The sequence below is a fragment of the Pleurodeles waltl genome, chromosome 6 (genome assembly GCF_031143425.1).
Source record: "Pleurodeles waltl isolate 20211129_DDA chromosome 6, aPleWal1.hap1.20221129, whole genome shotgun sequence".
NCBI lineage: Eukaryota > Metazoa > Chordata > Amphibia > Caudata > Salamandridae > Pleurodeles > Pleurodeles waltl.
The window spans coordinates 439,866,794-439,893,704 of NC_090445.1; the positions used below are offsets into that span (position 1 = coordinate 439,866,794).

The window sequence follows — 26,911 nt, forward strand, 5'->3', positions numbered from 1 at the left end:
AACCCAAACGTTATTTTATTTTTACAATAGGTTGTACTATACTCCTGTAGACCTTTATAAATTAAAACTTACTACAGATAGCAAGTGTTGGCCGTGCTCTAAAGAAAACAGTCATTATATGCACATGTTTTTTGAGTGCCCTGCAGTTCATACTTTTTGGGAGCAAGTTTGGGATAAAGTTAATCAGATTTTCTCCATCAATGTACCTTTCAATTTATTACATGTTTTTTGGGTTTTGGGTAGTACTTCATCTATTTGGTATTCCCAACCACTGCTTGGTAAATTGGCTGATTTGCTCATTGCTAGTGCACTGCAAATTATAACTTCTAATTGGAAAGATAATACGAAAATATCTGTTGAAGCTTGGTGGAATTTGATCTGTTATAATCATAGAATGGATCGAGCAAATGCTAATACTAATCAGCTTTTAATTAAAAGGGACATGCTTTGGTTTCCCCTCACCTATTTCCTTTCGCAACACAAGACCTTACATACTACTGTTAATACTTAATGGTTGCTTTATTGTAACTATGTGATTGTTAACATTCTTTTTCTTCCTTTCCTCTCTCTCTTCTCTTTCTTTCTTTACTAAAACATAACAAAAAATGCTATTATTCTACGGTAAAATATTACAGTCTGGTTGTGTATATAAATTGTTTCTTATAGATATAATTATCTTTATGATAATTGTTTTGTTTTTTTCTTCTGGTTGCAAATGTATTTATTCTATTGTACCAGTGTATGCTAACTTATTCAATAAAGCATTATTAAACTAAAAAGAAAGGTGGAATAAAGTTCAGAAGATACTGAACCGAGATTCACCGGATTGAGAGGAAACCCGTCTGAACCAGACGGCGGAAAGAAAAAAAACCTAACAAAGGACTCTATGCCCATTTGCTGTATCACCGAGAGGAGGAGTCACTCGCTTAGAGGAAAAACAAATTGTAACACTCCAAGCCCAGCACTAGATGGCAGACTTATGCAAAGCATGTGTATCTACAGCTACACATGCCATTGAATACACACACACACACACCTGAGATATTTCTAAGAAGGCTACAGCAGTTTGCACAATCAACTGTCTCGGACAACACTGCAAATTGGTAGTACTGATTCTATCTGCAAACTTTCACAATCCTACAAATTGACAATCTGGACTATTCCAGGGCACCATAAACTGTACGAATATCCTGGGCATACTGGTATTTTTTTATTTTTTTTAAAGCATACTGAATTGTAAAAATCACAGTTTATGTGCTCTCTTTAAAAATTAGGCATACCACACCACCATGTGGGTTCAATGTCATAAAAATTTGCTGGTTTTGAAAAAATAATTGCCCCTGCTGAGCTCCAGCAAACATTAAGCACTGTGCATGGGACTACCATCTTGTGACCTACACAGTTGAAACTGCCAGTACAACTATTTTAACAAGAAATCTTTCAAAAATAAGACTTGTTTGTGCTTTATGAAATGCAACACAACGTTATGCCCAAGCCTTTGCTAAATTCAGAATTAATAACTTAAGATTTAGGTGATCAGATATAGCCACAAGGGTGAGATCCACTGTTCGATTGGCTTAGAATTGTGCCAGGCTAACAATGCTAGTCAATCTTAGCAATGTCAGACTGTCTCAGACCTGCACTGATACAACTGAACAAATGCAAAACGGAAAGCTGATGAATTCAATCATCATTTGGAAAGCCTGATAGTTTAAACAACAGTACTGAGAATACTATCGTCCTATGTTTTTGTGCATAAATCACATGAGCAGACACAAAACAGTCCCAGTCATGATGACTACAACAAAAACATTACTTATAGATGTTTAAGCCAACACATCGTAATCACTGGTAATTACTGTGCGTAGTATTCCATCATTTTGTGCAACTAAAGACAGGGACCAACAATATTAAGTCAGCAGTGATCACACACAAAAGAAGCAAGACCATCCTGAATCTATACACCGTAACATATTTACCAAAAAAGGTGACTTGCTGCGCTGCATGATAGGGAAAGGGCAGGAGTGCTCCGTACTTAACATTTTACGGCGCATTCTTGGCTGTTCCCTAAGCTGGTGCACAAAGTGCTGCCTAGCGCCAACGCAGGCACCCCTTGCACCATGATGCATGGGTGCCTGCATTGTAGGCAAGATTGTTTTTGTGCAGGAAGGGGGCACCTGTCTGCACAAAACAATTCTGAGAGGAATTTTGTTCTTTCTATGTGTGCTGCAAAATGCAGCACACATAAAAAGAGGACGTAACAAGGATAAATATAGATATTTCTCCTCGCTACGGCTCACCTGGAGAGGCATAGGTAATTGACCAGTAATGGTAAATCTGGAAATGTACCCACATCCGTGGGTAGGTGCATGGGAACTCCCACACTCGACCTATGGAAAGCCTTTCCAGGGCAGAGTAACATAACACAGCGATTTGCCATGCTTGTATTACTCCAGATTTATCAAACCAGGCAAAACCAAAAAAAAAGGTGGACTGGTGTGGCTAGATAAATCTACCTTAAGAATTGCCTCACTCCTGTACCCCGTTACAAGGTGCAAGAGTGACGCAACTCCTTGATAAATATGATCCATGTCCCATAAAACTAAAAGTAGATGCATCAAAATCTCTATTTCCCTATTGGGTCTCATCGGTGAGTTGCAGTTTGTATTCCTAGGACTCAACTCTGGATATATAGATCCCACAAAATGGTGATGCGTTTAATGCCTGTGTCACATTTCTGAACCACTGTAAATTAAAATGGCCTCCATTCCAGCATTTTCTATTTAAAATAAACGTAATTGCATTTTTAAAAACAACATTGATTATACCAGTACATACAGTTATTTTCTATTTCCATCCATCTATTTTGTCCAGTTACTTCACGCAGTATCCAACTGCCATGTATTTTACTGCATTTTAACTTTTTCATCAACAAATATTTACTTTATTCAAGGTGGCTTATTGTCGGGGAGTCTGTCAGTTTTGTGAGCATCTCTGCCCACTCTGCTAAACCCTCTGTCACTTTTTCATCGCTCCTTATGATTTTCACATGTTGCTCATCTTCATTAGCTCATTCAGTTAGAACCTTTTTCCACATTTAATATTCCGGGACCTTAGGGCACACCCAAAGGATTGCTATAGGTGTTTTGGCTAATGCTATTTTTCATCTTATATTTCTGCTTTTCAGGGAATATGCCTAATAAAAGTTTGATAGATTTAGTGGGGAGTGCATTAGTCATCGTCTGTAGGTCTACCACCACTTTTGCCCAGAATTCTGCCATCCATGGCACATTCAGACCATGTGAAGAAAGTCTGCTCCTATGGCACTATATCTCTGAGAAGCTGAGGATAATACATGAATAGATCCTTACAGTTTTTTGTGGTGTGCAATACATTCTGTCTAAATAATGGAATTGTATTAATTTAAAAGGTGAGTTATGGGAAACACGTTTAACCAATTCAGAGGCTTTACTCCAGTCTGTGTCAGTTAAATACTCTGGGCTCTCCAATGTCCATCTACCTCATGCAAGCTCTGTATGTCTGCTTCTGTTGTTTACTAAGTCCATATATAAATTAGTAATTTATCATCTCCATCCCACCACAGTAAGAGTACTAGTCAATACTTCCATTATCGGATATTCCTCTGGGAACATGACAATCTAGGCTAAGTAGAATCTTGTTCATATGTGAGAAACAGTTTATTCAGGTAGGGGTCTCCTACTGTCGAACAGCCACCTCTCTCTCCATTTAACAATCGGCAAATGTTTATTGATATCTTTAAATGGTTTCACAATGTTAGCCCCCAACCAAAGGAGAAATACAGCTAGAATTGATATTTTGTAAATGATGTATTTTGGAGATTGAAGTAAACTTTAACTCAAAACCGGCACAATCAACTTCCAGCAAAAATACCTTGACCACAAGTTGGTAACCCATAACACGATAAATGAGCAGAAACTGAGCTGCTCTACTCCTGAATAGTTTACAGAATTGATTTTAATACCATACTTTGATATCAGGAAAAAAAAATAGATACGATTTGTATATACAGTAGGGATGATTACTTACCACTTGATTTTGAGCCCAGATAGACACCACACCACTGGAAATGGAAGCAATAATTGGCCGAACAGGATGCCACTGGGGTAAAGGAGAAGTAGAGTGAGTGAATAGTATGTTTGTCTGCATGCAATATGAAATAATATGAATATTACTCACTGCTACATCTAGAAGCAGTTCCCCACGTGTGCCATGCAAGATCTTCACCAGGTTCCCGATGCTCTTCTCCCAGATGTAGAGGGCATGCTGGCGCGCTGACCCCGCCACAATGTACTCCCCATCCCCAGAAAAGCAGCATTTCTTCCAGGGTGTCCTGGCAAGAGAAGTGATGAATTCAACTACAGTGCTTTCTATAAAATATTCACATTAATATTACTAGCAAACCACAGCTCTGGCTGATTTTACAGTATATTTGGATGTATTTGATGGTCAACTGAACAGGGTTCTATAAATGCACTTTAAGCCAAATAGTGTTCATCTTTCTTGTGCGCTGCACCACAGACAAAGAGTGCAGAGTGTGTGTGAATGTTGTCCAGAAGTTATAAATAACAGAATAATACTAATCTGTTTGTGGGATCAGGAAGTGCAGCAGGAAGATAGCATTCCTGGTTGCCGTGGTGGGAGTGCCGGCGTGAACGCATGGAAGACACAGGATATGAAAAGGAGCAGGTGAGGAGCCCAGGCTGGACTGCCTGCCGTGCAGAGTGGAGGTGAGCGGGGCCTGCTGGCCCGGGGAACCAGTACAATCCAGAAAGGAAGAAGATGGCAATTCGGGAGCGGGGACCCGGGTGGAGCTAGATGGGAACCAACTGAGGCTGGTGTGGTGGCGTGCCTGTCCTGATCGCCCCACGCGCTGGGGCCGCCATTGCATATTTGAAAAAAGCACATTGCCTTGGGCCGCTCACCCACGGAATCGCAAGCTACCAAAGACATCAGTACAAACAGGACTCCAGAGCGACGAGTGGCCTGAGGCAACAGAGGGACGGTGGTCCAGATAGAGCCGTTACGTGACGCAGATTACCATGAATGGCGTTCCAGAGACCCAGCAAGAAGGAAGGTTCTCTTAAAGACCTCTTCAATAAAACCCCTGCCAAAAAAGCGGCACAGTCTGAGGTCCCGGAGATAGAGGGTGGGGAGGCAGCGGGGACAGGGCCCTAGGAGGGTGATGGAGCACCACTGACAAGAGCATTCATGGAACAACTCTTTGGGTCTCTCAGTGAAGATTTCGCTACACCGAAGCAGGAAGTAGCAGCGGATATTAAAGAATTGAAGAGAGAGGTGGTCGACCCAGGGCGGCGTGTGGATACGCTGGAACAGAACCACGATGCGCAAGAGAAGGAACTGGACTGTCACAGGAGAGAACTCCTCACCCTACAACACAAGAACCAAAAATTGCAGTATCAACTAGAGGACCTAGAGAACAGATTGCGTAGCTCTAACATCCGAATAAAAGGAGTACCAGCATAGGTAGTGACAGGGACCTTGGAGGATTTCATGGTGCCTCCTTTTCGCCACGTGGCTCCAGCACTGAAAGAGCAGAACATTGTGCTTGACAGAACACATAGAGCTGGCCGTCCTGCTCGCACACCGGGCCAGGCTCAGGACATAGTAACCTGTCTACATTATTTTAAACAGCAAGAGGCTATAATGGCAGCTGTCCGCAATACAGCTTCAATTGAGTTTGAGGGCCATTGGATCGCCTTGTTTCAGGACCTATCAATGCTAATGCTGCAACGGCATAGAGCGCTCCAGCCTGTGACAGACCTCCTCAGAGAGAAAGGTATTAGGTATAAATGGGGGCCCCCCCTTTCGACTCCATTTTACCTGCCAAAATGAAACTCGTAGCATCTGTACACTGGAAGAGGTGCAGAGCCTAGACAGGATGCCGCCACACCTTGAAGACCAGGCCCAGCATTCAGCTTCACAGGTATCACCGCTAGGACCAGATGGGGGACGCCCGAAATCACAGACCCGATGGCATAAACCGCACAAATCTACATCAGCTGAGAGCCAAAAGGAGAGGCCAAACTGCTCAGAAGTCTACACATCTGAGACAGAGTATCAAAAGCGGACTCAGACCATTGAAATAAACAGGCTCTCTGAGTGGGAACTCCTCCTGCTCCTAAGATGAAATTCATTGGACAATCTCAGCGAGCAGTCAGCGAGACGGTATAGGCAAAAAGACTACAGCCTGAACCAACCGGTTGGTGGAGCTCCGACCCATGGGTGTAGTGGTCGAACTCCCGACGGACTGATGATGAGGCGAGGCACTGTAGGAAGTTGGCTCTGTACATACTATCTCAAAGGGAGAGACAGTGTGCACAGAGTCCAAGGGTTCCCCTCAGAGGTTGATAGTGGCAATAACAGATAATACTAATTCTCTATTTTGTGGTAGTGTGGTCGAGGCTTATCAGAGGGTAGTGTTAAGCACTTGTTGTACACACACAGGCAATACATGAGAGAACACACTCAAAGACTTAACTCCAATAGGTTTTTATATAGAAAAATATTATTTTCTTAATTTATTTTAGAACTACAGGATTCAGAACTTAGGTAAGCACATAAATTGTAAGGTACTTTACACAGGTAAGTATGTAACTTTGAATTAAAACAGTAATGTACAAAGTTTTGGCAAAAATGGCAATATGCTATTTTAAACGTGGACTTACAAGTTCAGTCTCCTGGGCATGGGCAGCCCACCGCTGGGGGTTCAAGTCAACCCCAAACACCCAGCACCAGCAACACAGGGCCGGCCAGGAGCAGAGGTCAAAGTAGGGCCCAAATAACTAAGGCGCCTATGGAGAACAGGGGTGCTCTAGTTCCAGTCTGCTAGCAGGTAAGCACCTGCGTCCTCAGGGAGCAGACCAGGAGGGGTTTGTAGAGCATGGGGGGGGGGGGGCGTTTCAAACAGGCACACAAAATACACCCTCAGTGACACAGGGGCCGCTGGGTGCAGTGTTCAAACAAGGCGTCAGGTTTTGTGTTGAAATCAATGGAGGGACCCGGGGTCACTCTGGCGATGCAAGCAGGGCACAGGGGGGCTTCTCGGGCCAGCCACCGACTGGGCTAGATGAGGGCCGCCTGCTGGTCACTCCAGCACCAGTGGTTGGTTCCTCTCGGTCCTGGGGGCTGCGAGTGCAGTGCTTCTCCCAGGCTTCGGGTTCATTTGTTACCGGGCAGTCACAGTCAGGGGGTGCCTCTGGATCCTCTCTGCAGGCGTCACTGTGGGGTGCAGGGAGGTCGACTCAGGGTGTCCACATTGTTGGAGGTGCCTGGGGGTCCTCTCTGCGGTGTTGGTTCTTCTGGACACGAGCCGGGGGCGTCGGGTGCAGAGGTTGAAGATTCACACTTCTGGAGTGAGGCTGGAGTCTCTTTAAAGATGGTTTCTTGGTTGCAGTTTTGGACAGAGCCGCTGTCCTCAGGAGGTTCTTGGTCCTTTAGGTGCAGGGCAGTCCTCTGAGTCCTCAGAGGTCGCTGGTCCCATTGGATGCGTCACTGTGCATGTTCTTTGAGTCTGGAGACAGGCCAGTAGGGCTGGGGCCAAGTCAGTTGGTGTCTCAGTCGTCTCTGCGGGGCTTTCAGGTCAGCAGTCCTTCTTTCTTCAGGTTGCAGTAATCTCATTGCCTTGGTGCAGGTTCACCCCAAAATACTCAATTTAGGGGTGTGTTTAGGTCGGGGGGGGTAGCCAATGGCTACTGTCCTGGAGGGTGGCCACACCCTCTTTGTGCCTCCTCCCTGAGGGGAGGGGGAAACATCCCTATTCCTGTTGGGGGAATCCTCCAAAAGCAAGACAGAGGATTTCTTAAGGTGGGGGGTCACCTTAGATCGGGACACTTTATGGGCTGTCCTGATTGGTAGGTGACTCCTCCTTGTTTTTCTCATTATCTCCTCTTGCCGCCAAAAGTGGGGGCTGTGTCCGGAAGGTCGGGCATCTCCACTAGCTGGGATGCTCCGGGGCGCTGTAACAACAGGCATGAGCTTCTGAGGCTCACCCCCAGGTGCTACAGTTCCTGCAGGGGGAGGTGAGAAGCACCTCCACCCAGGACAGGCTTTGTTCCTGGCCACAGAGTGACAAAGGCACTCACCCCATGGGGCCAGAAACTCATCTGGTTGTGGCAGGCTGGCAGGAACTGGTCAGCCTAACACTAGGAGTCGGACTGGCTTGCAGGGGGCATCTCTAAGATGCTCTCTGTGTGCATTTTGCAATAAATCCCACACTGGCATCAGTGTGCATTTGTGCTGATAAGTTTGATACCAAACTTCCCAGATTTCAGTGTAGCCATTATGGAACTGTGGACTTCATATTTGACAGACTCCCAGACCATATAGCTGTTATGGCTACCCTGCACTTACTATGTCTAAGAATTGGCTTAGACACTGTAGGGGCATAGTGCTCATGCAACTAGGCCCTCACCTGGGGTATAGTGCACCCTGCCTTAGGGCTGTAAGGCCTGCTAGAGGGGTGACTTACCTATGCCACAGGCAGTGGGTTAAGGGCATGGCACTCTGAGGGGAATGCCATGTAGACTTAGTCCTTTTCTCCCCACCAGCACACACAAGCTGTGAGGCAGTGTGCATGTGCTGAGTGAGGGCTCTCCAGGGTGGAATAGTACATGCTGCAGCCCTTAAAGACCTTCCCTGGCCACAGGGCCCTTAATACGAGGGGTACCAGTTACAAGGGACTTATCTGTGTGCCAGGGCTGTGGCAATTGTGGGAACAAAGGCACAGTTTAGGGAAAGAACACTGGTGCTGGGGCCTGGTAAGCAGGGTCCCAGCACACTTTCAATCATAATTGACATCAACAAAAGGCAAAAAGTTAGGGGGTAACCATGCCAAGGGAGGCATTTCCCTACATACGCCCACTGAGTGATGTAACTATTCTACTGTAAGTGGTGTGCCCCTCTTTACTCTCCCACCGCCACCTGTTCCCCCACCGGCCGATGTTTGTAGGTGGTAGAAGTTGTACTGTTCTTACCTTTATAAAATCAATAAAAGAGATCTTAAACCTAAAACATTGGGCTAAACTTTGACTCATTACAGTTGGGAAACTATTCTTTAAAAGTGTTTAATACTATTTTTTGATTTGCAAAATTTGAATTTATGTACCTGCAGATACGCGGCTATTTCCCTGGAAATTTGTCAAATATTTGCATTGACAAAATGGTACTTCTGGACGTATTGTAAAAGAAAAAGATAATATGAATGGCAAATTCTAAATCAGACACTTTAATAATACATTCTTTGATCAGGCTGAAGATTATTTATAAGTTATCTCACAAAAGTAGTCATATAAACCATAAATCAGTAGTTAATGTCATCAAATCATTAACAATGGGTTTTGACATTTCGATTAGTGAGTCTTCTACTGCAACAATTTAAGATCTTGATAAGACCCATTATACACCATAGAAATTGTTACGTGAAAATTCTAGATGTTGTAGATGCAATGAGGAAGAGGATGATCAACTGCATAATGTGATGCTCGACAGAGAATTAGACGAAAGTGGCAGGAGTGGTGTCCAACTTATTGAATTTAGATATTACTTTAACAACCAAGATAATTGTATTTGGTTTTGATTATCAACTTAACCCTCTGTGTGCGTCGGACGGCCGGGATCCATCAGACAGCGCAGTGCTCATGTGCGGACGACTCCCCGCCGTCCATGGACATGGTACTTGAAATCCCTCTGGTGCCAGTACCAGAGGGATTTCATTTCGATATTTTTAACCTTTGTTGCTGGGGAAGAGCTTCCCCTGCAACGAAGGCTAAAAATATCCTCTAGCTGTAATGACTATTGGCGTGTCATGCATGCTGACGTCCTTAAAGGGGTAAATTAAAGTAAAATAAGCCAATCGGCTCATTTGCTTTCATTTTCTTCACTGCTCAGGGACATCTCTCAGCCCCCTAAGAACAAATTTCAATAGGAGAGGTACAGTTGGAAAGGGGAGAATCTCCCCTTTCCAAAGGTAACTTTCTCTAGTGGATCTGTGCTGGGGGATAGCCTCAGGAGGGCGATCTCCAAGCAGGGATTCACTCCACTAGGCCACCAGGGAGGGGAGCAGCCTCATGGGAAAAGGCATTTGCTTCCACTTCATTTTTTTTTTAATTTAATGGTACAGTCTAGAGGGGTCTATAGCCCTAATCTGCCCTCGGGATGAGCAGCAAGCCCACCAGCCACCAGGGACATTTTTTATTTTATTATTTAGTGAAGGGTAGGGCTGCCTAGAATTGGCAAGGAAATACCTTCACCCTCCCTAAAAATAGGCAGTCTTAGTGTAATTACCCCCAATCGAAAGCCCACAATGCACCAAGGATTTTTTTTTTTTTTAAAGGTCTAGGGGTGGGGGCTGCCCAGAAAGGACACACCAATGCCCAGATCCCCCTAAAAATAGGCACAGCCTTTCTGTCCCCCAGACACCAGGGTCTTTTTTCTCTTCTCATAAAAGAGAGGTTGGGGCTGCCCACCATTGGCATGGCCACATAAATTAGCACTAAAGTGTTTCTGCCCCCCCATTGGGCATGGTCATTCCCCCACCCAAAATAAATGGGGACACAGTCTTTTTGCTACCCCCTAATCAGCCCACTGGGGGCAGACAGCCCACTAGATGCCAGGGAATTAAAAAAAAAAAATAAGAAAGAGGGGTGGGCATGGTTATGCCCCCATCCCAACTGAAGGGAGCAACAGTTTTTCTGCCCCCTGCAGACTAAAGCATCTTCTACCAATGGCATGCAATAGGACATTTGACTCTTTTGGGAGTTGATTTTACATATGGACCAATATCGTCCCACTTGTAATGGTGGCGGCTGCACTTTTTGGACTTCGGTACACTGCCACCTGGAAAAACCTACCAGACTCAGACACTTCTGAAAACTAAACATCTGGGGGAGTTCGAAGTGGTGTGCTTCATATGCACCCCACACCCTTTTCTTACCCCCAATGCCCTGCAAACCTCCAACTTTGTCTGAAATCGAGCATTTTCCCTACATTTCTGTAATGGAAACTTCTGGAATTCACAGAAATCCACAAAATTCCTACCACCCAGTATTTAACCATCTGAACTGATAAAAACTCTGTCCAACTTGTGTGGATGCCCAAAGCAGAGTCAAAGCATGGGGAAAAAAACTGCCCTTTCTGACCCGCTTTTGTTCACCCTCAATTTCTACACATTTTGGCCCTTCCCTGTCGCAGGCATTTGGCCCACCTGCTCAAATCAGCCATCATTTTTAATCGGGAGACCAAGGGGAATGCTGGATGGTAGATTTGTGGCAACCCCTCAGATTCCAGAACTTTCCATAAAAAAAATGTGAGGATTTTTTATTTTTTTTAAAAGACAATTTATGAAGTTTGCAAGAAATTCTAGGTAACAGAGCCTGGTGTGAGCCCCACAAGTCCCCCACATCCAGGATTCCCCTAGGTATCTAGTTTTCAGAAATGCACAAGTTTACTAGGTTTCTCTAGGTGCTGGCTGAGATAGAGCCCAAATCACAGCTAGGCACATAGCCAAAAAATTAAAGAAGAAAAAACAAATGGTCTGTTTTTGGTGGAAAAAAGTGCTGTTTCCACAATGCGTTGTGCATTGTTTCCGGTCGCAGGAGCTAGGCCTACCAACAAAAATGATGTACCATTTGTATTGGGAGACGTAAGGGAACACAGAATGGTAGAACAAGTATTATTAATTGTCTTTCACTGCATTTGTGCCTTCCAAATGTATGACAGTGCGCAAGAAAGAAGCCATTTTGAGAAATGCCCTCTGTAGGAAAGTCCCTCTTTCTGGCATGCTTATCCACGTTTTTTTGCCAGTTGGCATAGACTGTTTCCACTGGGATCATGCTAACCAGGACACAAGTAAGTGTGCTCTCTCCTCTAAATATGGTTGTCTTCGTATCCTTTACATCCCACAATTGCCATACTGGTGTATCCCTGCAAGTCCCTAGTATATGGTACTTAGGTACCCAGTGCATTGGTACACCATTGATACACCAGGGGTCCCCCATGGGCTGCAGCATGTATTATGCCACCCATGGGAGCCCACGCAAAATGTGTCTGCAGGCCTGCCATTGCAACCTGCATGAAAAGGTACATGTGCCCTTTCACGACAGGTCACTATAAGTCACCCCTATGGCAGGCCCTTCTAGCCCAGAGGGCAGGGTGCAAGTATCTGTGTGTAGGCACACCTGCAGGATCAGAGGTGCCCCTACAAACTCCAGTCCCAATTCCATGGACTTTGTAATTGCGGGGAAGCCATTTTAGGTATGTACTGGCCAAAGGTCACTACCTATGGTCCAGCTCCATAATGGTAACTCCAAACCCAGGCATGTTTGGTATCAAACATGTTGGAATCATACCCCAATACTGATGCCAGTATTGGTGGCATGATTCCATGCACTTCAGGGGCTCATTAGAGGACCCTCGAATATTGCACCTACCAGTCTTTCAAGGTCAGCGAGCAGTGCACGCTGCTGCAACCCCTCAGATAGGATTATGCCCTCCTTCTGCTTGAACAGCTCAAGCAGGGGAAGGCAGAATAAAGGATTTTATGTGGGATAGGGGTGCAATCTCCTCTCCCTTGGAAATAGGTGTTACAAGGCTGGGGAGCGGTAGCCTCCCCACACCACCGGTTTGCTTTGAAGGGCACATTTGGTGCCCTCCTTGCATAATCCGGTTTTCACTACCCCCCACCCCCGGTCCCTGCTCTTGTGCAAAACTGCACAAAGAAAAGGGGAGAGACAACTCCCCTGCCCATCACCACCCCAGGGGTGGTGCCCACAGCTCCTCCAGGTTGCCTCTTGATTCTGTCATCTTGAAAACAAGATGGGCAGAGGCCCCAGGGAGCATCTGACTGGTCAGGTTAGGCAGATGACGTCAGTGACTCCCTGTGATAGGTGGTCACCTTGCAAAGTGACCAAGCCCCTTTTTGGCTATTTAGGGACTTCCTTGCGGGTGGGTCCCCAGATTCAGCGTGCAAGACTCCACCAGGACTCTTCTACAATGACCAATTCTGCTCGGGCCACCTGAACCGCTGCTGGACTTTACAGCAAGCGAACAAGACTGCAACACTGAGACAACCTCTCCTTGCAACATTGTTTCTGCGGCTCCTGTCAGCAACTTGCAACATTTCCATATCTGTGCATCCTCTGGTGTCAGCAGGACTTCAGCTGCACCAAATAAGCAAAAAGGAATCTCTCTTGGAGTGAAGGAGTCACTCCCCTGCATTTGCAGGCACCAAAGGCAATGACGTCTGGCTGCTGAGATCTGCTGTCCTCTGCACCTGCGAAGATTCTCCAACACAGGTGGTGGTTCTGAGGGGTCATCAGGCTCCTCTCTGACTTCAGTCCAACTTGGGAGACAGTGAGCTCTTGCCTCTTCCTCCAAGACAGAAGCCCTGTGCACTGCGACTGTTGCAGCTTGTTGACTCCTGCTCTGAGGGATCTTCAGGCTCCAAGTAGCCCCGGCCCCCAGCACTCTTCCTCTGCAAGGACAGACTCCTATCTGCTGCTCCAGCGACATAGGACTCCTCTCCAGGTGTGTTGCCTGCACCTCACTGAGACTTACTGTTCCTACTTCCAGTGGGTTGTTCGTGGGGGCTCCAACTGGTTCTGCTGGTTTTCCTGTCTCCTAAGGCTCAGCCCAGACCCCCCTCCAAGGGTCAAGTCCCCAGGACTTTGCTGGTCCTCTTCAGCGCTGCAAATCCCCAGCAGCTCCTGTTGCATTTGCTTGTGCTTCTTGGTGGTTCTCTGGAACACTGACCCATCTGCAGACCGGCAAGGGACAGCTTCTAGGTGACTTCAGGGACTTCTTTGCAGCTCCTGGACTCCACAGCTGGACTTCATCCACCACCGTCTACCCAGATCTTCACACACAGAAAGGTGGGCATTGTCTACAGCCCCACCTGGACTGGACCCTGTCCCCTTCTTTTGCAGGTCCTCTTCATCCATAATTCATCATTGGGTTCCACCGACCTGGTCCTGCTTTTGTAATATTCCATTTACGTGTCCCAATGATAGCCTATTGGATGACTAGGTAACTTACCTCTGCTCTCCTGGTCGCTAGGGGTCTTCTAGATACTTACCTCTTGGGGTTCCACTCTCTCCCAGCCCTTGGCTCCATATCCTCTGGTGGGGGAGCCATTGAGCCATTCTCGCATTCCACTTTTCTAGTATATGGGTTGGCCCCCGATAGGGCCCTTGCTATTTTGTGCTATTTCCTAATAATTACCTGTGTATATTTTGTGTGTACTTACCTCCAGAAGGGGGTTTTGCCTATTCAAATCTAGTTTGGTGTCCTTGTGATACAGTACCTTTATCTTTTGCAACACTGTGCAGTTCCTTTCATGCGTGATAAATTACTGTGTGACTACTGTGGCATTGTAAATGCTTCACACTCCTCCCAGTTAAGTCTTGGCTGCTCACCACAGCTACCACTAGAGAGCCCTGGCTACCTAGACACTGTAACACCACCTAATAAGGGTTGCCTGGACCCAGTGTTAGGTGTAACACCATAGGTGTCCACCACACACTGGCCAGCCTCCTACACCCTCTAATTCACATGCTAGTATGGGTATTCCCTGAATTCAGAAATGTGCAAATAACCACTGCTTCTGAACTCCATATCTTGTGCCCATTTCAGAAATACATATGTTTCCTTGATACCTATTTTTGACTCTTTATATTCTCCGAATTACTACATACCCTGTACACAATGAAAAAACATTGCAAGGTGCAGGTCAGTTATTGGCTCTGGAAACGTAGGGCTCTTTGTGAGCCCCCAAGCCCTACATATCACCACAACCAAAAGGGTCCAGAGGACGCTAAAGTATGTTGCTTTCGAATATCTGCCACAGCTAGAAGTTACAGATGTAAACATAGCCACAAATGGATTTTTGTTTCAACTCAATTTTGTTTTTATTTCAACTATTACTTTCTATAGGAAAGCCTTGAAGAATCTACACAAATGACCCCTTGTCGAATTAAGAATTTTGTCTACTTTTCAGAAACGTCTAGCTTTCCAGGATCTACCACTGGTTTCAAACCCATTTCTACCACTAACTGGAAGGAGGCTGAAAGCACGAAAAATAGGCTATGTCCTAGTAAAATGCCAAAACTGTTTTGAAAAGGAAAATATTACTTAGCCAGTAGACATCTTTTCGTGGCATGTAGTGCTGTAGATTCATATGCTTTGCATACGTCCACCGTCTAGTGTTGGACTTTGAGTGTTACAAGTCGTTTTTCTTCGAAGAATGTTTTTGAGTCACAAGATTGAGTGGCTCTTCCTCTTGGTGATAGTGCGCATGGGCATCGACTCCTTTGTTAGATTGTTTTCCCGCAGAAGGGTATAGGAAGGGGTGATAGAGTGAAACAACTATGTGTAGTAAGTAAATAAGATGTCCATGCAAATATACATTTATATGGAAAATGTCACTTACCCAGTGTACATCTGTTCGTGGCATTAGTTGCTGCAGATTCACATGCTGTGCACATCCCGCCATCTGGTGTTGGGCTCGGAGTGTTACAAGTTGTTTTTCTTCGAAGAAGTCTTTTCGAGTCACGAGATCGAGGGACTCCTCCCATTTCGGCTCCATTGCGCATGGGCGTCGACTCCATCTTAGATTGTTTTCCCCCGCAGAGGGTGAGGTAGGAGTTGTATAATAGTGCCCATGCAATGGAGTGAATACGTATGTACATAATGTAGTTTAAAGTAATATATATATTTACAAATATACAGATGTTCAAGATCAACTTCTAAACGGCTACAGGCTCCCGGGGAGGCGGGTGGGCGCATGTGAATCTGCAGCGACTAATGCCACGAACAGATGTACACTGGGTAAGTGACATTTTCCGTTCGGTGGCATGTGTAGCTGCAGATACACATGCTGTGCATCGACTAGTAAGCAGTTATCTCCCCAAAAGCGGTGCTTCAGCCTGTAGGAGTTGAAGTTGTCTGAAACAATGTTCGTAGTACTGCTTGGCCTACTGTGGCTTGCTGTGTTGTTAGCACGTCTACACAGTAGTGTTTGGTAAATGTATGAGGCGTAGACCATGTAGCTGCCTTACACATTTCTGTCATGGGTATATTTCCTAGAAAGGCCATGGTAGCACCTTTCTTTCTAGTTGAGTGTGCCTTTGGTGTAATAGGCAGTTCTCTTTTAGCTTTAAGATAACAGGTTTGAATGCATTTAACTATCCATCTAGCAATGCCTTGCTTAGAAATTGGATTTCCTGTATGAGGTTTTTGGAAAGCAATAAATAATTGTTTTGTTTTTCGAATTAGTTTTGTTCTGTCAATGTAGTACATTAACGCTCTTTTGATGTCCAATGTATGTAGTGCTCTTTCAGCTACAGAGTCTGGCTGTGGGAAGAACACTGGTAATTCTACTGTTTGATTTAAGTGGAACGGTGATATGACTTTTGGTAAAAACTTAGGATTTGTTCGTAGAACCACCTTATGCTTGTGTATCTGAATAAATGGTTCTTGTACGGTAAATGCTTGAATCTCACTTACTCTTCTTAAAGATGTGATGGCAATTAAAAATGCAACTTTCCATGTTAAGTATTGCATTTCACAAGAGTGCATGGGCTCAAAAGGTGGACCCATGAGTCGTGTTAAGACAATGTTGAGGTTCCATGAAGGAACTGGTGGTGTTCTTGGTGGTATAATTCTCTTTAGACCTTCCATAAATGCTTTTATGACTGGTATTCTAAATAGAGAAGTTGAGTGCGTAATTTGCAGGTAAGCTGAAATTGCTGTAAGATGTATTTTAATGGAAGAAAAAGCTAGCTTTGATTTTTGCAAATGTAGTAAGTATCCTACGATGTCTTTGCCAGATGCGTGTAAGGGTTGAATTTGATTATTGTGGCAGTAATAGACAAATCTTTTCCACTTATTTGCATAGCCATGTCTAGTGGTAGGCTTCCTAGCTTGTTTTATGACCTCCATACATTCCTGTGTAAGGTCTAAATGTCCGAACTGTAGGACTTCAGGTGCCAGATTGCTAGATTCAGCGATGCTGGATTTGGGTGTCTGATCTGTTGTGTGTGTTGCGTTAACAGATCTGGTATGTTTGGTAGTTTGACATGAGGCACTACTGAGAGGTCTAGTAGTGTTGTGTACCAAGGTTGCCTTGCCCATGTCGGTGCTATTATTATGAGTTTGAGTTTGTTTTGACTCAGCTTGTTTACTAGATATGGAAGGAGTGGGAGAGGGGGAAAAGCGTAAGCAAATATCCCTGACCAACTCATCCATAACGCATTGCCCCGAGACTGATCTTGTGGGTACCTGGATGCAAAGTTTTGGCATTTTCCGTTTTCCTTTGTTGCAAATAGATCTATTTGTGGCGTTCCCCAACTCTGGAAGTAAGTATTCAGTATTTGGGGGTGAATCTCCCATTCGTGGATCTGTTGGTGATCCCGAGAAAGATTGTCCGCTAGCTGGTTCTGAATTCCTGGAATAAATTGTGCTATTAGGCGAATGTGGTTGTGAATCGCCCAATGCCATATTTTCTGTGCCAGGAGACACAACTGTGTTGAGTGTGTGCCTCCCTGTTTGTTCAGGTAATACATCGTTGTCATGTTGTCTGTTTTGACAAGAATGTGTTTGTAGCTTATTATGGCTTGAAATGCTTTCAGCGCTAGAAATACTGCCAATAGTTCTAAGTGATTTATGTGAAACTGTTTTTGGTGAGTGTCCCATTGTCCTTGGATGATGTATTGATTGAGGTGTGCTCCCCACCCTATCATGGAGGCATCTGTTGTTATTACGTATTGTGGCACTGGGTCTTGGAAAGGCCGCCCTTGGTTTAAATTTATACTGTTCCACCATTGAAGCGAGGTGTATGTTTGGCGGTCTACCAACACCAGATCTAGAATTTGACCCTGTGCCTGTGACCACTGTGATGCTAGGCACTGTTGTAAGGGCTGCATGTGCAACCTTGCGTTTGGGACAATGGCTATGCATGAGGACATCATGCCTAGGAGTTTCATCACCTTTTTGACTTGTATTTTTTGATTTGGATACATGGCCTGTATTACATTGTGAAATGCCTGAACCCTTTGTGGACTTGGAGTGGCAATCCCTTTTGCTGTGTTGATTGTCGCCCCTAAGTATTGCTGTGTTTGACACGGCAGAAGGTGTGACTTTGTGTAGTTGATTGAGAAACCTAGTTTGTGTAGGGTTTCTATGACATACTTTGTGTGTTGTGAACACCTTTCTAGAGTGTTGGTTTTGATTAACCAATCGTCTAGGTACGGGAACACATGTATTTGCTGCCTTCTGATATGTGCAGCTACGACTGCTAGGCACTTTGTAAAAACTCTTGGCGCAGTTGTTATTCCGAATGGCAACACCTTGAATTGGTAATGTGTTCCTTGGAATACAAACCTTAAGTACTTTCTGTGTGAAGGATGTATCAGTATATGGAAATATGCATCCTTTAGGTCTAGTGTTGTCATGTACTCTTGTTGTTTGAGTAGTGGGATTACGTCTTGTAATGTCACCATGTGAAAGTGATCTGATTTGATGTAGGTATTTAATGATCGGAGATCTAATATAGGTCTCAGAGTCTTGTCTTTTTTGGGTATGAGAAAGTACAGAGAGTAAACTCCTGTTCCTTTCTGGTGTTCTGGTACTAATTCTATTGCTTCTTTTAGTAGTAATGCCTGAACTTCTAGTCCTAGAAAATCTATATGTTGTTTTGACATATTGTGTGTTTTCGGTGGCACGTTTGGAGGGAATTTGAGAAATTCTATGCAATAACCATGCTGGATAATTGCCAGTACCCAAGTGTCTGTTGTTATCTCCTCCCAATGTTTGTAAAATTGTCTTAGTCTCCCCCCCACAGGTGTTATGTGTTGGGGATGTGTGACTTGGAAGTCACAGTTTGTTTTGAGGGGTTTTGGGGCTTTGGAACTTCCCTCTATTTTTTGGGAATTGTGCCCCTCTATATTGCCCCCGAAAACTTCCTCGCTGGTATTGGCTTTGATAAGTGGGCCTTGCTTGTGAGGTTGTGGCCTCTGTAGGTTGACCTCGAAACCCTCCCCTAAATGGTGTTTTGCAAAATGTGCCTCTGCTTTGTGGGGAGTAGAGTGCGCCCATGGCTTTTGCGGTATCAGTATCTTTTTTGAGTTTTTCAATAGCAGTGTCGACTTCAGGCCCAAACAACTGCTGTTCATTAAAGGGCATATTCAGCACGGCTTGTTGTATTTCCGGCTTGAATCCTGACGTACGCAACCATGCGTGTCTCCTTATTGTTATTGCAGTATTTACTGTCCTGGCAGCTGTATCTGCTGCGTCCATTGATGACCGGATCTGATTATTGGAGATACTTTGTCCTTCTTCTACCACTTGTTGTGCCCTTTTCTGGAACTCTTTGGGTAAGTGTTCTATGAAATGCGGCATTTCGTCCCAATGAGCTCTATCGTATCTTGCCAAAAGTGCTTGTGAATTGGCAATACGCCATTGGTTTGCTGCTTGTGCTGCAACTCTTTTACCCGCAGCATCGAATTTGTAACTCTCCTTGTCTGGAGGTGGTGCATCTCCCGAGGTATGAGAGTTTGCTCTCTTGCGAGCAGCCCCAACAACCACAGAATCTGGTGTTAATTGCTGCGTAATATAAACAGGGTCTGTTGGTGGTGGCTTATACTTTTTTTCCACCCTTGGAGTTATGGCTCTGCCTTTAACAGGCTCCTGAAATATTTTTTTTGAATGTTTTAGCATTCCTGGGAGCATAGGTAAGCTTTGGTATTGGCTATTAGTGGAGGAGAGTGTATTAAATAAAAAGTCATCCTCAATTGGTTCTGAATGCAAGGTGACGTTATGAAACGCAGCTGCCCTTGAGACCACCTGCATGTAGGATGTACTGTCTTCAGGTGGCGACGGCCTTGTAGGGTAACAGTCTGGGCTGTTATCTGATACAGGAGCATCATAAAGGTCCCATGCATCAGGATCATCTTGACTCATTGCAGTATGAGTCGGAGATTGCATCAGTGGTGGAGTGGCTACCAGTGATGTGTGCATTGATGGTGGTGGAGATGGTGGTGGAGTTGTTTGTCTTGCCACCTTTGCCTGTGGCTGCTTGTCCTTTTCTTGAAAGGCAAGTCTTCTTTTCATCTTAATTGGGGGAAGAGTGCTTATCTTCCCTGTGTCTTTTTGAATGTGGAGCCTTCTTTGAGTGTAGTCTGGCTCAACAGATTGAAGTTCCTCTCCGAACTTATGTCCTTGCATCTGGGAGGACAATCCCCGTTCCTCTGTGTAGGAGAACCTGCTTTTGGTTCCGATGCTGGATGTTTCGGAATCGAAATCTTTTCGGTCGCCTTTTTGGGCTCCGAGGCAACCTTCTTTATTTTCGGCGTCGTGGTTTCTCGGTGCCGAACCATTTCGGTGCCACTGTCTCGGTGCCGAATCTGTTCGGGCCGGTGTCTCGGGCCCGAGATTGCTGTGTGGCGGTATCTCGACCGGAGTCGGATGACTTCGCCACATGCATGCCCTTTTTCGGTGCCGATGATCGGTCACCTATCTTTCGGGTTAAGCCATGGCCTGTTGGCGGTGGCGTCCCCTGGGCTTTTGTTGTCTTCTCGTGAGTTTTATGTTTCGATGTCTTACTCACGGTTTTCGGCGTTTCTTCGGGATCGAGCTCGTCCGAGTCCGATTCATGGATGGAGAAGCTTTCTTCTTCCTCCTCGAAACACCCTTGTCCTGTCGGCGCCGACGCCGTCTGCAGTCTTCTTGCTCTTCGGTCTCTTAATGTCTTCCTCGACCGAAACGCTCGACAGGCTTCACAGGTATCCTCCTTGTGCTCTGGAGACAGACACAAGTTACAGACCAGATGCTGATCTGTATATGGATACTTGTTATGGCATTTTGGGCAGAAGCGGAATGGGGTCCGTTCCATCAGCCTTGAAGAGACACGTGGCCGGGCCGACCAGGCCCCGACGGGGGGATCGAAAAAACCCCGAAGGGCCACCGGAGCTCTTCAAAAGTCGGTGTTGATCTATTATAACTAACCCGATACCGAACGCAAACAATACCGACGATTTTTCCGAGATTCTAACTAACTTTCCGACCCGAAACACGGAGCGAAAAGGAACACGTCCGAACCCGATGGCGGAAAAAAAACAATCTAAGATGGAGTCGACGCCCATGCGCAATGGAGCCGAAATGGGAGGAGTCCCTCGATCTCGTGACTCGAAAAGACTTCTTCGAAGAAAAACAACTTGTAACACTCCGAGCCCAACACCAGATGGCGAGATGTGCACAGCATGTGTATCTGCAGCTACACATGCCACCGAACATATATGTATATACACATATGTACAAATAAGTACTGAAACAACTACAGGCTTCCGGGGAGGAGGGAGGGTGCATGTGAATCTGCAGCACTACATGCCACGAACAGATGTACACTGGGTAAGTGACATGTTACGTTCGGTGGCATGTGTAGCTGCAGATACACATGCTGTGCATAGACTAAAAAGCAGTCCTTCTCCCAATAAAGCGATGCCTAGCCTGTAGGGGTTGAAGTGGTTTGAAATAGTGTTTTTAGCACTGCTTGTCCAACATTGGCTTGTTGTTTTTATAATACATCCACAGAGTAATGCTTTGTGAATGTATGGGTGTGGACCACGTGGCAGCTTTGCATATGTCTGCCATTGGTATGGTCCCTAAAAATGTCATAGACTAACCTTTTTACCTAATTGGAATGTACTTTAGGAGTTATCAAAAGTTGCCTTTTTGCTTTAATATAACATGTTTGAATACATCTCACAATCCATCTAGTTAATCCTTGTTTTGAAGTAGGATTATCTTTATGTGGTTGTTGGAAAGCAACAAAAAGCTGTTTAGTTTTCCTAAAATCGTTTCTTCTGTCAACGTAGTACATTAGAGCTCTTTTAAGGTCAAGAGTGTATAGAGCTCTTTCAGCAGTTGAGTCTGGCTGTGGAAAGAAGACTGGCAATTCCACTGACTGATTAATGTGAAAAGGTGAAACTACCTTTGGTAAAAATTGTGGATTTGTCCTATGTACAACTTTATGTTTGTGTACTTGGAATGATGGTTCCTCTAGAGTAAAAGCTTGTATTTCACTCACTCTTCTTAATGAAGTAATTTCTACTGAGAAATCAACTTTCCATGTGAGAAATTGAATATCACATGAATGCATGGGCTCGAATGGTGGTCCCATTAGTCTTGTGAATACAATATTGAGATTCCAAGCAGGAACAGGTAGAATTCTGGGTGGAATAATATGTTTAAGTCCTTCCATAAAGGCTTTTATGACAGGAACTCTAAAGAGAGAAATATGTTGTATGGTTTGTAGGTATGCTGATATAGCTGTAAGGTGAATTTTAAAAGAGGAAAAAGCTAATTTTGCTTTTTGCAAATAAAGCAAGTAACACACAATGGGCCTGATCACAACTTTGAGAGAGGGGGTTAATCCGTCCCAAATGTGACGGATATTCCACCCACCGTATTACGAGTCCATTATATCCTATGGAACTCGTAATATGGTGGGTGGGATATCCATCACATTTGGGACGGATTAACCCCCACCCCCAAAGTTGTAATCAGGCCAAATATCTTGTATTGATGCTTTAAGTGGATCTATATTTTTAGGTTGTCAGTAGTAAACAAACCGTTTCCACTTGTTTGCATAGCACTGGTTGTTGGTTTGCATGCTTGTTTTAGAACTTCCATACATTCTAATGGAAGGTGTAAATATCCAAACTCTATGACTTCAGGAGTGAAATCGCTAAGTTGAGTACACTGAGATTGGGATGCCTGATTTTACCTTTGTTCTGTGTTAACAGATGCAGTCTGTTTGGAAGTTTGTGATGAGGCACTACTGACAGTTCCAGAAGTGTTGTATACCAGTGTTGGGGTGCCCATGTGGGAGCTATGAGTATCATGGTGAGAGATGTGTGACGCATTTTGTTGAACAGAAATGGAATTAACAGGAGAGGGGGAAAAGTGTAAGCAAATATCCCTAACCAGTTGATCCATACAGCATTGCTCTTGGACAGAGGGTGTGGATGTCTAGATGCAAAGTTTTGGCATTTTGCGTTTTTGCTTGTTGCGAAAAGGTCTATGTCTGGAATTCCCCACAATTGAAAGTACCTTTGAAGTATCTCTGGGTGAATTTCCCACTCGTGTATTTGTTGCTGCGTCCTGCCTAGTAGGTCTGCTAACTGGTTGTGTATCCCTGGGATGTGTTCCGCTAGCAAGTCAATCTGATTGTGAATTGCCCATTTCCATATTGTTTGGGCAAGAAGGGACAAATGGGATGAATGTGTTCCCCCTTTTTTTTCCAGATAGTTGTCATACTGTCTGTTTTTATTAAGACTGTTTTGTGTGTGATCTGAGATTGAAATGCTTTGAGGGACAAGAACACAGCTAATAATTCTAAATGATTTATGTGATAAGTTAATTGCACTGAGTTCCATTCCCCTTGTATGCTTAGGTTGTTGAGATGAGCTCCCCAACCTGTCACTGACGCATGTGTTGTTATTATGGTCTGTAACACTGAGTCCTGAAATGGCCGCCCTTTTATTAAGTTGTTGTGATTCCACTATTACAGAGATTTGTATGTTTGGCGGTCTAACAACACTAGATCCTGCAACTGACCCTGTGCCTGAGACCACTGTTGCGAGAGACACTGTTGCAGTGGTCTTGTGTTTAGTCTTGCATGCGGTACTATTGCTGTGCATGATGCCATCATTCCCAATAGTTCCATGATAAATCTGACCGTGTAATTTTGATAGGGCTGAATTTGTTATATGTGGAATTGAAAAGCCTGTATCCTCTGTGGACTTGGGTAGGCTAATGCTTTTTGAGTATTGAGAATTGCACCTAGATAATGTTGAACCTGTGCTGGTTGAAGATGAGATTTTTGGTAACTGATGGTGAACCCTAATGTGTGTAGGGTATCTATTGTGCATCGAGTGTGTTGTTGGCACTGTAGAATATTGCTTGATTTTATAAGCCAATCGTCTAGATAAGGGAAGAAATGTATGTGTTGTCTTCTAAGGTGAGCTGCTACTACAGCTAGACATTTTGTTAAAACCCTTGGAGCTGTTGTTACGCCGAAGAGAAGTACTTTGAATTGGTAGTTTTTGCCTGCTATTACAAATCTTAAGTATTTGCGGTCAGCTGGATGTATGGGAATAAGGAAGGAAGCGTCCTTAAGGTCTAAAGCAGTCAAGCAATCGTGTTTTTGTAGTAGGGGAATTACATCCTGTAGAGTGACCATGTGAAAATGTTTTGACAGGATGTTTAGGTTTAGAGGTATGAGATCTGGGATGGGTCTGAGAGTACCATCCTTTTTGGTATCAGGAAATATAGTGAATATACTCCTGTTACATGTTCTGATACTGGAACCATTTCTATTGCTCCTTTTAGTAATAGAGATTGTACCTCTTGTTTTAGCAGAACAGTATGTTCTGGAGAAGCCTGTGAGAGCAAGGGGGAATATTTCGTGGAGTAGAAATGAGTTCTAGGCAACAACCATTGCAGATAATTGAAAGTACCCACTGATCTGTGGTTTTGTTTTGCCAGTGATAGTGGTATAGTTGCAGTCTTCCTCCCACAGGAGACATGTGGGATTGTGGGATGTTGAGGAAGCATTGTTTTGTGGGAGTGGCAGCGCTTTTTGAGGTATTAAACTTCCCTCTGGCTCTAAAGTTTTGGCCTCTGTAAGAGTCTCTAAATGACACTCTTGGATACTATTGCTGTGTTTGTTTGGGATGGGAGGTGGAAGACTCTGTAGTTTGGGGTTTGAAGCCTCCCCTAAACTGTTGTTTCTGAAAGGAACCCCGAAAAGGTGTGGTATATAGGGCTCCCATGGTTTTTGCAGTGTCAGAATCCTTTCAGAGTTTTTCGATAGTAGTATCTACTTCAGGTCTGAATAGGTGCTGTTTATCAAAAGGCATGTTAAGCAATGCCTGCTGTATTTCGGATTTAAACCCAAAGGATCTTAGCCATGCATGTCTTCGAATTGTTAGGCTAGTGCCGATACTTGTAGCTGCAGTGTCAGCTGCGTAAAGGGCAGATCTAATCTGTTTATTAGTGATTGCTTGTCCCCCTTCAGCAATTTGTTGCGCTCTCTTCAGGTGCTCTTTGGGTAGATACTGCATGAAATCTTGCATTTCATCCAGGTGTGCCCTGTCATACCTTGCTAACAGGGCTTGGGAATTGTCAATACGCCATTGGTTAGCTTCTGGTGTAGCTACCCTTTTGCCAGCAGCATCAAACTTCCTACTTTCCTTGTCAGGGGGAGGAGTATCCCCTAAAGACCGGCTATTAGCCCTTTTCCTAGTAGAACTGACCACAATGGAGTCTGGTGGCACTTGTTGGGAAATGTGGACTGGGTCTGTTGGCACAGGCTTATATTTTTTTATCAATTCTTGGGGTTAAAACCCTAGCCTTGACTGGTTCCTTAAATATATCGTCTGCATGTCTAAGCATACCAGGCAGCATTGGTAAGCACTAGTAGCATGAGAAGGTAGAGGATAATGTATTAAAAAGAAAATTCTCCTCCAATGGTTCTGCATGCATCTGAACCCCATGGTAAGCAGCTGCCCTAGATATGACCTAAGTGTAAACTGTACTATCCTCTGGTGGTGAAGGTTTAGTAGGATAAAGAGCTGGGCCATTTGACAGTCTTGGATCTGAGTCATACAAGTCCCAAGGGTCTACTGTATCTTCCTGTGAGTAGGTGTGGGAGTGTGATGGTGAGGGTGGTGGTGGGTTAGTAGGTGGTGGAGAAAAAAAGCTGTGGCAAATGTGGTAGAGAAAGCTGGAGAGGTAATGGCTTCTCCTTTCTCTTAAATATTTTTGAGGTGGTGGAGCAGTGTCAAGAGTCTCTTGAAACGCTAGTTTCCTTTTGGTCTGTGGAGGTGGTATTTTTTCCCCCGTCTCCTTATGGATATGTATCCTTCTCTGTTTACTGTCCATGACCTCCAAGACTGGTTGTATATCAGAGTCCTCCGATTGATATTCAGATGGTTTTATGCCTTTAGAGGATTGTTCAGTAGTTGTCTGTTATATGCTTTAGACGGCTCAAAAGTCCTGTCCCTTCTGTATAGAAGGATGTTTTCGGCTCCGAAATGGTACTTTTTTGGTAGGTTTTTTTGGTCCCAAAGACCGCAGCCGAAGTTTCAGCTCCGAAGACGGACGCTGTATTTTCGACTCCGAAGAGTGTAGATGTCGGCTCGGAGGTGGAGCTTTTTATCTTTTTGCTCAACTCCAGCACCAAAACAGGAGTGGCCTGTTGATGGGGTGACTTGGCTTTTTTCGACGCCGAACCCGAGGGTCGGTCACTGACAAATTTCTTTTGGGTGGGACCATGGCTTTCTAGCAGTGGTGCACCCAAGGCGTTAGTAGATTTCTTGGAAGTGGGTGTAGGGGCAGGTGTACTCACATGCTGAGCCGCTGTGATAGGCTGGCTGTCTTCCTCTGATCTTGATTCAGAGTCCTGAACTGAAACAGCCGTCTATGCCTGCTCCTCCTCTAAGGTGTCGGTAGACTCTGTATATTTTTATGCCATTTCGAGTCTTCTTGCTCTCTGGTCACGCAGTGTCTTTTTGGACCGAAACGACTGATGGGCTTCACAATCTTCCTCTCGATGTTCTGGAGAAAGGCAAAGATTACATACCACATGCTGATTTGTGTAAGGGAATTTCGGGTGGCAGAGGACAGAATCGGAATGGAGTCCGATCCATCAGTGTAAGGAAATGCCTCCTTGGCATGGTTACCCCCTGACTTTTTGCCTTTGCTGATGCCAAGTTATGATTTGAAAGCGTGCTGAGGCCTGCTAACCAGGCCCCAGCACCAGTGTTCTTTCCTTAACCTGTACCTTTGTTTCCAC

The 26,911-nt window shown here is 44.8% G+C and overlaps 1 protein-coding gene across 8 annotated transcripts in view; it reads right to left on the bottom strand.

The window, feature by feature from the left end:
- RBBP5 (RB binding protein 5, histone lysine methyltransferase complex subunit) overlaps positions 1-26,911 on the bottom strand; it is a 570,252-nt gene that overhangs the window by 384,155 nt on the left and 159,186 nt on the right. For all 8 annotated transcript variants that reach the window (XM_069238534.1, XM_069238530.1, XM_069238526.1 and 5 more), the window contains exons 8-9: positions 4,219-4,372; positions 4,069-4,140 (exon numbers count right to left, since the gene is read on the bottom strand). In XM_069238534.1, the coding sequence (XP_069094635.1) occupies positions 4,069-4,140; positions 4,219-4,372 (226 nt within the window). The remainder of the gene's footprint in view (positions 1-4,068; positions 4,141-4,218; positions 4,373-26,911) is intronic.